The sequence below is a fragment of the Plectropomus leopardus genome, chromosome 16, assembly GCF_008729295.1.
Source record: "Plectropomus leopardus isolate mb chromosome 16, YSFRI_Pleo_2.0, whole genome shotgun sequence".
Taxonomy (NCBI): Eukaryota; Metazoa; Chordata; class Actinopteri; order Perciformes; family Serranidae; genus Plectropomus; species Plectropomus leopardus.
Genome location: NC_056478.1, coordinates 26297314 through 26309364, shown reverse-complemented (window position 1 = coordinate 26309364; position 12051 = coordinate 26297314). Strand labels below are relative to the sequence as shown.

Genomic DNA, 12051 nt, shown 5'->3' with positions numbered 1-12051 from the left:
ATTATAATGTCTCTCTGGCAGGCGGGAAGTGATTCCCACAAACGTTCTTCTGCTGTGGAAGGACTGAGTATGAAAACAAGCAGCCAGTAAATGTGAGAGGGAACTGAGATGGTGCAACTCTAGATGCTTATTGTAGGTGGCAGTGAATAAAACAAACAGAGGAAATGTGCATCTTTTGATTGCGGTGCCACACAAACTGAAAATCAGCCTGAAGCTCAGAGTGTGAACCGCTAACACAAACGCAGCCGGTCCTCCCACTGGTGTCCCATTCCCTTTATCAAAGAGGTCTATTATGCTTTTCTATATTTTCTCTTATATATATATATATATACAGTATATATAGACATATTATTTTAATGTCGACTGTTCTTATTAAATGTTGCCAAAGTTTCAAATAATGAGGTCAACATTTGTAAAAGTGATTCCTTTGCACAAGAACCTCAGGCTTCAGACTGGTCTGAATACTGTTTTTAGTGGGTTGGTGGGTTTTTTTCCAGGACAACTTTATATGGTCATCTGCTCCAAGCGCTGCAAGTGTTTACATTACACACTGCAACATGCTGCTATATGCTAATGTCAAGGAAACATGAATTCTTAGTTGCAGATGCCGTTAATTTTTCCTTGATTTCAGATTATATGGTACATGTGGGGTTGTGAAGATTTGGGTTAAGAAGCTTTTTATCACTGATTTTCATGGTAGAAAGTGCAATTATAGTCATTTCCTGGATGCAAGTGCACAGCTGTGTGTATCTACATGCATAGAAACATGTAAACTTGGTTGCTGATTTTGCAATTTTTTTCCCAAATTTCAGATCAATATTCTTGCTGGAGCATGTCTGGTTGTGAAGATTTTGATTCAAAAGCTTTTATGGATTTTTTTCTTAATGGTAAAAAGTGTCGCTGTACTCCGTTAAAGTAATTCCCCAGCTGCAAGTACACTGCTACATGTAGCTACATGCTAACATCAGGGAAACATGTAATTTTGTTTGCTGATGCGGTTAATATCTTCACAATACTGGGTCACATTTCCGCTTGAAAGATGTTCTGTAAAATCCTTAAAATGAGCCTTATGGGTCCCCTTTAAATGCCAGAGGTCGATTGTTTGATAAGATCAAACTTCAGCTGGTGTTTGTAGCTTATTTGTGAATTTCAGGATTTCAGGGTTAATTGTGAATTCTTGTAAAACATTTTTTTAATCTGCTCCCATATTAATTAATTGTTAGCACTTCCTCTTAGTTTCTCTTTTCAACATAAATACTGTTGTCAATCATTAAATAAGTCCACTCAGGTCGACTTTCCCAACTTTTCTACTGGAAGTCAACTCTCCCTGCACAGATTTTTTCCAGCTGCACAAAGGAGACAATCTACCCCTTTACCTGTTCACTTTTACTGTGAAAGATTGAAGTGTTGAGTTTCATTGACAGTGGCTTTACAACAAAAATAATAGGCTATAACATGGCTTGAATGCCTATGAGGAGGTCAAAACTCCACGCAGCATTTGTAGTGTAAAAACATACAATACAAAGAATATTTAAAAGTGTTTTCATTGTTCTTTGCATTTCTCTTTTCCATGACTTTCCAGAAATTCTTGCTGTTATGACCTGATGTTGTGGCACTGATTGTAGAAGAATGTAGATTTGCTGAAGACACAGAGGCATCATGACTTATCCTCGTCCTTCCCTCCAGCCACAGGAGGGAAACAGACAATAAGGCAGAGAGGATTGTGGGATTGCAGAGGCAGTGTGTGCTGACCCATGGGAGGGAATCACTCACATGCTGTCATCACAAACACACGCACACTCACACACATACAGACACAAGCCCCCAGTGGTCCTCATCCACTCATAATTGCCTTTTCTTCCAACAGCTACTTGCTGTGTTTTGTTCTTGTGCTGCTGCACATGTAAAAATAAAAGCACAGTGGCCTCGCTGTCGTGTGTACACACACCCATAGTGCATCAGCCCTGTATCGGATGCTCCTGGAGCTGCAACAATTTATCAATTAGCTGTCAACTATTAAATTAATCACCAACTAATGTGATAAACAACTGGTGTGAGGTTGCCGTTTTTTTTTTCCAAAGACAAAAAAAGAACAAAAAGGCAAAATTGTGTGTTCTAGCCTCTTTAACGTGAAGGATTTCTGCTTTCTTTACTCCTCTATAACAGTTAACTGAATATTTTTGGGCTGGGGACAAAAAAAAACATTTGACGATGTCATCGTGGACTTAGGAAACAACTGATCAATAACGTATTGATTAATCAAGAAAAAAAATCAACAGAATAATTGACAATGAAAAGAATTGTAGCTTCGTTGCTATAAGTAGCTCTTATAGAAAGTGAATATTATGCTTGTTATCAAGCTGTGAGTTGATTTTCTGCTGATGCATTCAGAGTGTGTGCTCATGCGAGCTTTGGTGCGTTAGGGCTGTAACTGTTTGTGCATTCTTGCCAAAGTGTCATGGTGCGAGGATCAGGGACTGGTGCATGCAACCATGCACAGAATACATCGTGAGCAGATTGATGTGTCAAATGTGGAACCAAAGTTTAAAAGCTTATGTTTCACACAGAAACTGTTGGCTGTACACCGTTAGCAACATGTGGCATGCTAGTCAGTCAGACGTCGGTGAGCACAAATAAAAACAGCTGATCTGGAAGACCTGCCCGTTGGTCCTGGTCAGCTACTACAACAACAGACAGAAAACTGTGTGTCCTAATTGTGCCGTAGATATAGACTGTGATGGAAACACATTCGACATGCTAATGGTCATTTGACAGCATCACGAGGTCTGCCTATGGCTGCCTTCACATGCTCCTCGGAAACGTTGTGTTCATGAATTATGAACACATGGACAGCCCTCCAAAGTCGTAATTACAAGTGAGAAACTGGGACATTTTGATGATGCCTGAGTCAACAATCGACAGTAAAAAGTTATATATTTTGTTATTTTGTTCTGAATAGCTATCATTTACTTTTAGTTGTTGCACATTTTAGTGCACATTTTAGTATCTGCATCTATTAGCTGTAGCAAGAAAGCAAACTTTTAACAATAAAACATGCCAGGTGAGTATACTAACATTGATAACAAGGTTATTTTACAACACAACACACAACATGCATAAACACAGCAGGCAAAAGTCAATGTTTGGTCAATGGTAAGAAACTTTTTTAGAAATTCACTTACTAAATATCAATTTTTGATCACATGTTAAGGGTAATATGGTGTTAATGTGTTACTGCTGTCCATGTGCAGTGACCTAGATTAAATAGAAAATATGATATATTATATATAAAATAATATATAAATAATAAATAATAAATATCAATAAACAAAGAACAGCTACAAACTTCTTTTTTAAACACTCTTAGCATTAAAATGCAACCCATTAGCTTCCATGTTGTTCCCACCTCACAACCTCAAAGCACGTGAACACAACAAAGTCGGAAAAACAACTTCCAAACACAAAAACTACAACCTTCTGAATCACATGAATGTAGCAGATTACCAGGATGATAAATGTTTGCTTTGAATGTAAAACCCACAGTGGAAATAACTGAAACACTTTTCCTAATGAATGTGCTTTATTTTTTTATTTTTCTGTTTATTTTGTATTTTTAATTTTAATATCATAAGAGGCACTTTTCAGTTTGTTAGCCTTTTTGGGAAATAGTCCAGTGTTGCTACAGTGTTATATGTAAGTGTTTTAAATCTTCCTTATATTTATAATGAAAATAGTTCACCAAAGTTGCCAGTAGTCAAAATGTTCGCTCAGTCCCCTGCAGAGGGTTGTGTTTGTCTCTGACACTTTTCACAAAGAAATGAAAATCAATAGATCCCTATGCATTTGTCTTTTTTTATTATCTCATGCAAGAGATTAAATTGTCATACCCAAAAGTTCTTGGGAAATTTAATAAACTGATTCACTGGCTCTTAAAGTTTGAGTTTGGCTCTGGGGACATCCTCGTGACTCTCTGTCCCTCATACCTGCTGACACATCCTTTAAACTGTATTACTGCATATTAGATTGAACAAGCTTTAAATTATTTACAGTCCTTTGTCAACCTGAGAGAGTGCTGAGCTCACACTGTCACATCTGATGCCAAACTGTATGTGTGCACATGACTTCAACTTAAAACAGCAATTATTCAACCTTGACTTGGCTCCTCTACTGTAAATAAAACATTTAGTTCCACGTCCACTGACCTGATGATCTTGGATCTTGCGTCCCACGACACGGAAGGCGTTGTTGCCCGTATGGTGGTAGATGTGGACTCTGCTGAAGCCCGTGGAACCACCGGCTGGGACCCACTTCTTATTGGCATCGTCATACACCATAACAGCGGCTCGCGCCTGGCAGATACTCTGTTCACTGCAAAAACACAACGACAGGAAATCATTCAACAGTCTGATCTGATGGCCAAAAGTTTATTTCAACTGAGCTGATAATTCCCACCTCGTGTGGCCCCTGGGAGCTTGATACCCATCTTTGATTTCACCTTTGTTTTTGTCTTTTGTGTCTTTTTTTGTTTTAAGTAAACCTTTAATACAACATGTGTTCAGTCTGAAATACACAACAGCCAGAGGGGAGCTCTGAACTGTGATTATAGCTACGATGGTGATGCAGCAGGTATGCGGTCAAGCCACGAGAGCACAGCCTGCTCTGCCACAAACGCTGCTGTAATTAAAAAGACATGGCAGCATCTTTTTCTCTGGTCAATATGACCCTGCTACACACAAAAACAACACATCGCTAAATACTTTAGACAGTGTGTCCCCTACTGCTGCACAGGCCACTATTAGACCAACAGAATTGTTTTTTAATGCCACTATTAACACAAAATACTTATGACTGTGGAAAATGTTGTTTTTTTTCCTTCACTGATTTTCTACAAGTCTTTTTGAAGTAAAGTTTATGATTTTCTTTCTTGTCGTGTAACGGCTATGCTATTACATTTGCGTCTGTTATCAGTATGCTCATCTCAATGTTATAATCCATGTTTTATATGGTTAAACATAATATTACTCCTGTTATCAAACACAGCACTCTCTCTCTGATTTAAACTAAACTGAAGTTATCACAACATAACCACAATATCAACATAATTTCTATTTAGCAAGCGCATGTCATCAGTGCTGCAATTTAAAATGAACTATCAAAGCTTCTTAAAGCTTCTTATATAAAATCTCCTCATGTTCCAACAGGAAAAAAATTTACATCATCGGCAACCAACTTTATATCTTTCCTTAACATTAGCATGTAGCTACATGTAGCAGAGTACTTGCAGTTGGGAATGCCTGTAACCAAGTATAGCTACATGTTCTACCTATGCTCCAGCATAATTTGATGACAAATTGGGGATAAATCGACAAAACAGGCAAACAGGATTACATATTTCCGTGATGTTAGCATGCAGGGTGCGTCATATAAACTCTTGCAGCATGCCAGAAGCAGATGGCTATATAAAGATATCTGTCATGTGCTGAGGTCAGCCTGTCTCGAAAGTACATTTTCCTCTTTACTTGAAACTTCAACCACATTTAATAGAAACATCCAACATTAACACATAAAACAGAAAATAAGGACAAACTCAATAGGTTCACTTTAACCAATTAAAGAATGCAGCAAAGCTCTTTAGATTCTACACATTCCTCAATGACGTGTTGATCCAGAGTCCCTTAAACACAGAGATGATGTAAGAATAGACGAAAGGGCAAAATTTGGCATCAACAACTTAAAGAGAGAGACAGAATCACATCAACATCTCCTTTAGCATCTTATAAAGTCTACAGACTGCTATCACAAACACAAGGAGTGAGTTCATATGAGATCCAGAGCATTTTCAGCCCTGGAGCACAAAACTAATGAAATCTGCTTCATGGGTGGCTGGCTCTGTTTTGTATCTTTCACTAAATAACACACCTTGCAGTTGTGTGCCATGTATTTAAAGGGGCATTTCATCAATTTAGTATTACAGTTAGTTCCAAAAGAGTTGGGGGTCTCAGACAAGACCATTTTTTTTAAAAAGGTAAAAAGATATCACTTATCTATGATATCTGGAATTTAGTCCTTAAACAGTGATCCTATAATTCCCATGATGCCTTTAACATAATTTTGTGAGATCACTGCATGATAAATGCTCATGAGGGTACATCAAAAGGGTATTTTTCTCCTCCAGACACACAAAGACGATATCAGTGTTTTTACAGGCTGTGTAGTACGCAAGTAAACTCACCTTTATCTTATGTCTGACACACAAAGTGGACTGAATGCAACTTTATGACAGACAACAGGAAGGAAAATTACAACTACTTACACCAGCGAAGGACAGTGGAGAAAACAGATCAGCATAAAGCACTTTGGCAATATGAATTTCAATATTAGAACCTGAGTTTGAGAAGAGAAATAGACGGAAAGTGAGAGGAGACGAAAAATAGGGAGAAGAGTTCGAGAAGCGGTGAGTGTAAAACTGGACTAAATGACAGGCATAAATTGCTTCAGGAGAAGAAGAGAAAGGGTGACGGAGTGAGAAAAACAAGTGGGGAGGGAGGTGATAAGAAGAGGACAGATCCATTTCCACTGAGATACACGTTTTGCGTCAAGTATGTTTCGAGTTTGGAAAACGCATGAAAAAAGAAGACACACAAAGAGGCTCACACACGTGCGCACTCTGCTACACGTGCAGAAGCTACTTAACATGCACTCCAGGTTTGAAACTTTCCGTAACAATCTTCTTGAAACGGCTCTGAAACATTTATCTCTGTGGGCGCTCAAGGACACACACACACAAACACACACACACACCCGCACACGACTGTATCCATACGAGCAAATCCAGCTCTCACACACACTCTCACACCTCTGCTAATGTGCTTCATTATGACAACAGAGGCTGAACTGTGTTAGCGCTCTGCAGCAGCTGTTGAACCGCCATTACCTTTTTTTTTTTTTTTTTTTTTTTAGCACAAATCTCTTCGATGCTGCATTAAGAGTTAACACCTCAGCCTATCTTACATCTAGCTGTGAGCAAAAAAAAAAAAAAAAAGAGCCGGTGATGGAGAGGAAAAAAGAAATCAAGGCAGGATAATTCATTCATGGCTTTTTACATATTCTACAGGCAAATGATTAAATCTTGCATCTTCATTAAACTAGGCAAATTGACTAAGATCCATTAATTTTTTTCCACAGAGGCTCAGAGCAGCAGCTACAGCGGTTACATGGTTGGATGAACACTGTAAAGTCTGACAAGTTGATCTTACTTCAATTAATCTTGAAAACTGACTGACTTAAAAAAGGAAAGTAAATATAACAATTAATCTTAATCTATGTTTACACTGTGAAATCTGACAAGCAGATCTTACTTTTTTAAAAATATAGGACGCCGATTGCTCTGAAAATGGCAAGTGATATAAAGTAAACATAATAGTTATACCTACATGTAAGGTTTGCTTCAAATGTCAAAGTCAACTGAAAAATGACAAGTGAAATTAACTTGTTCTTTCTAAGTGATAGCAACTTAATCTAACTACCGCAGTCTGACTTAATGCAATCTGCAATTCTGAACATTGAAGTATGTAAACATGTTCCAGTGGAAACCAAAAAATACAAGTATGAACCTGAAAATGACAACAAGGGGTCCCTTTGAACGAGGGATTTCATCTGTATGACTCCAGAGCTCCTCTACGGTCTGGTTTGAGACTGGGTGGCTCTCTTGATTGCACGCAGCCAATCAAAGAGGGTACTTTAAGCAATCACATCCGAGCGGTAAAAAATAATGATCGCATTGCTGCATGTTTCATTGATTGTGGTCACATTGGTCAGATGGGATGTCGGCGTGTTCTCATACCATGGAATAAATTCAGGATCACTGCAGAGACCACAGCCTTTGCCTGCGATGGTCTAAGTCACAAACCTTCACCACAATGTGCCTCTGTGTCCAAAAAAATATAAGTACACTACACACGACTGTACATTTTTGTGTCGTGAATGTGCTGCGGTCTGCATGTGTGTGGAGGGTGATTATAAGTGTGCGTGATTCAGCTCAAGGCCCCACTTCTTTACAACCGCTGTGAGCTAAAAGCCAGAGGAATCCATCCCAAAGTGTTCTGAGAGGAAGAAAATGTGGCGACCGAAAGAAGGAAAAACAACATGAGACATGAAGAGAAAATGAGAGGAGCACACTCTCATAGAAATAAAGGTTCCAAAAGGGTTCATTTTGAAGAGCTGTGGTTCTACCCAAAACCATCTGCTACTACAGAACCTTTTTTTTGAAGACAGGGTTCTTCAAGACAAAAAAGATCCATTAAGAACTACAACCATTAGTTATTGTAGGAGAGATCTATGGGTAATGTAGTCAGTTATTATCTTTAGAGCCCTTGTGGGTTCTAGATGAAACCCTTGGAATATAAAAGCATTCTTGGTCGAATCCCCTGGGTGGATTCTTGAGGAGAACCTCGAAATATCAATGAGTTCTCGGTTGAACCTCCTGCGTGGGTTCTTGATGAAACTCTTGGAGTACAACATGGTTTTCAGGAAAAGCTCTTGGGTGGGTTCTTGTTAGCACCCTTAGAAGGTGGAAAGGTTCTGGATAGAACCTCCAGAGAGGGTTCTGGTTGGAGCCATTACACCATTAAATGGTTTTCTGTAGTACCTCTCATAGGGGGTTCTGGCTGAAACCTTTCACAGATGGTTCTAGCTATTACCCTTCATGCAGGGTTCAAGGTAGATCCCTCTGAAAGGGCTCTAGTTGGAACTTTAATAAAAGTTTCTACAAAAAACCAAAAACCTTTATGGTAGTCCTACAGTAACAAGCCTAAAACCCCTTTATGGTTCTATTTAGCACTTTTCTTTCTAATAGTGGAGAGTACATGACACAGTTGGTCCGTTCACTGCTGAATTACTTTGACATTTATGCTTTTTGTCTCTGAGCAGATGTAGGATACATTACCAGGGAAACACAGTGTACAGCTATCTCTCATTTACATTAATGGCAGCAGATTACTGTGCATTATGTGTTGGTGTATTGCCCCTTTGTCTTTGCAGCTACTTGAGGGAAATGATGTCAGAGAAAATCACAGTGAAATGTGGATTTCCGCTTGTTAAGTACTTGACTGGTGTAATCTAGCCCTGTTGACCCTCCTCATCTCCTTGTTAACTCTTCCACCGAACACGTCAACTGCTGTCTCCCTCCCGCTCTCTCCACTGAGACAACGCCGCTGCCCACCGTCAGCATGCCGGCACATACTCCGGGGTTCCCTTTGTTTCTGCCTCACACAGCCCAGAAATATGGTGCATTTCAATGGGTTCTATATCAAGTTACACTATAATGTCTTAATACGAGATAAATCAACCAACGTAATGCTTTTCAGTTTTCTTTTCAAGGTGATTTCACAGCTTCACAGACACATCAGGGCGAGTCCATTTAGACATCTCTCTGCTTCTAGCCCAGTTATACACCTACTGTTTGAGGACATTACTTTGGGTTAAAAGGTCTCTAATGGAGTGGAAGGACTCACACAGACACACACACACACACAAAGACAAAATCTGCAGATGTGACGAGAATAGGAACGGAGAATGGGATATGAGATGAGAATATTTTCATCTCCTTCATTAATGTTAATGAGGCTCCGAGTTAAGAACGGTTCCGACTTCAAAGAGGAACAGAACAGCTCCAGGGGCTTCACCGCCATGATGTCACATCCTGCCAGGATCGGGGTGGGTGTGAGCGGGTGTATAGAGATAGCGATGAGAGATAAACGAGGCGAAGAAGGCTACAGAAAGATGTTTACACTGCATCTTAAACGGTCAGACGATTCCTTCTAAATGTGGGACATGAAAATCCCAGTCTTCATGTCATGATTATTGTGTTTTTGTTGTGATTCCAGATATATTCATATCTCATCCAATCCCTAAAACATTCAATCCTGTTCTCTCTTCTTACTACTTAATGAAAAATACGCCAACATGCTGATTTCTGACAATATCACAAACATGTCCAAAACATCAACCCAAAGTTGCAGTGTTTTTCTTATTTAGCACAATGAATGAATGAATATTACATACACTGAAAAAAAAGTCAATTCCACTACAGATGAGACTTGATGATCACAAAAATAAGTCGATATATTGATATCGGTATCAATTATCGGCCAAATGAGTTTTCATATCCACATATTTGATACTGGCAAAAAATCTGATAACGCACAACCTCCATAAATTACTAGAGAAGCTGCAGAGGGGATAAAGGACATCCTTGATGCATCCCCTGATTGCACTGACTCACTACATCACTACTACGGGTGGAAATTGTGACTAATTTCACTGCTGATAGGCCAAAGTTACATAACGAGCCAACCGTCTAAATATAGAAACAAACCAAAAAGGGGTAACTGAAATCTCATTGAGAGGAGTTGAGTTGCACTGAGTCTACTGTACGAATGCGGAGAATCACTGGTATCAGCGCGTCACATCATGTCGTGCACCACAGCTTGTCCATCTGATTAGATTTTTACACCTGATTGCTACAATGTGTTACAATGTAATGTGATGTTAATCACTGAATATGTTAGCTTAATTAATGACCCCCCCCAAGCATAACTCATCATCTTTACATCTGATTACGAGAATGTTTGCTTCTGCACGAACCGTACAGAGTGTGATAAAGAGCTGAATGCTTGACGGACAGACAGACTTGGACCTGGCAGAGCTCTGGGATCATGCTGTCAGCTGTATGAGATGAAACACTCACACTATCTCCTCATGGCTGGGACTGGTTTTAGAAATCAGACGTTTTCCTCTCACTGCAGCCTCAACTCAATGTTTTAAAGATTTTGCATTTTCCATGTGATGATTTTTGTATTTTGGCCTGACATGTAGTTTGGAGCAAAATAATAAATTTGTTTAAATGCATTGTTTTGTGGTAAATTGTGTTTATAATCAGTGGTATATTTTAGAAAAGCAGTGCTGAAAACAAATTTGGTCAGATGTAGTTTGACACTACAGGAGAGCAAATTAAGTGTTAAATGAACACCACTGAGATTTTCTTTTGACATATAGTGTCGAGATTCAGCGACAGTGTTAATGGATGTTTGAACTTACCTCTATCAGAGCCGTCTTTTCACTGTAAGAGAGTCAATTATCAACACAATAGTGTGTAAAATCAACACTCTTCAGAGTTACTGGCCCATCACTGTAAAAGTTTAATAACTCAATTTAGTGTTATTGACTTTTTGAATTTTACTCGAATAGAGTTGGTTTGATACAACAGAAGAGTAAATTATCAGCACTACCGGGAGTATTTTTTTTTTTACACTCATCAGAGTTCATTATCCTTTAGTGTTGATTTTTAATAACAATATACAGTGTAAATGAGTGTTACATTTTTACTCTCTTTAGAGTTAATTTAACTCATTTTAACACTAGGGAAAGACTTAATTTAACACCAATTCCGAGCGGGAAGTGTTTCTTTAACACTGCAAAATGTACCGTGTGATACTTACAGCATAAGTGTTTTAAGCACAAAAGTTTCAGATGAACTCAGTTGGGGTTTTTTTCTTCTTCTTTTTCTTTTTATGATTTTAAAAAGGTCGCTTTGTGTTTGCATTGCAAGAACTAGAAACAATCGTAGTTGTTAAAATGATTTTTTTGACAACTTTTTTTCAAGTCTATTTAAGAGGAGGAACTCTTCCAGCACAAGAACAACTGTGAGGGATTAAGTGTACCGCGATGGTGAACACATGCACCAATGCAGCACCGGCAACTGCCATTTTTAAATAACCATGGCTTTGTAAATACCAGACAACAAAAGACACAAATAACAGCTCATAACTAAGAAAATGGAAGAAAATGCAGGCAAATGGGCGGACCGTAAAGTCCAGGTTACACAGGATGCATGTGACTGGCAAGACACAACGCTATTTTGACTTGACAAAGCAAAAGTGACGCTGCTACAGCAAGCCAGCTCACATCACTTTAGCGCTCCTGTTGCTGTTACAAATGCAAACAGAGTAATAAAAGCCCTTGGGGTATGTAGCTCCCGGGGGTGCTCCCCAG

At 38.9% G+C, this 12051-nt stretch overlaps 1 protein-coding gene across 1 annotated transcript in view; it reads right to left on the bottom strand.

Annotated features, from left to right (window-relative positions):
* The window catches only part of enah (ENAH actin regulator), a 92519-nt gene that overhangs the window by 69877 nt on the left and 10591 nt on the right, over positions 1 to 12051 (bottom strand). The window contains 1 exon segment of the mRNA XM_042503720.1: positions 4203 to 4368. Within this exon segment, the coding sequence (XP_042359654.1) occupies positions 4203 to 4368 (166 nt within the window).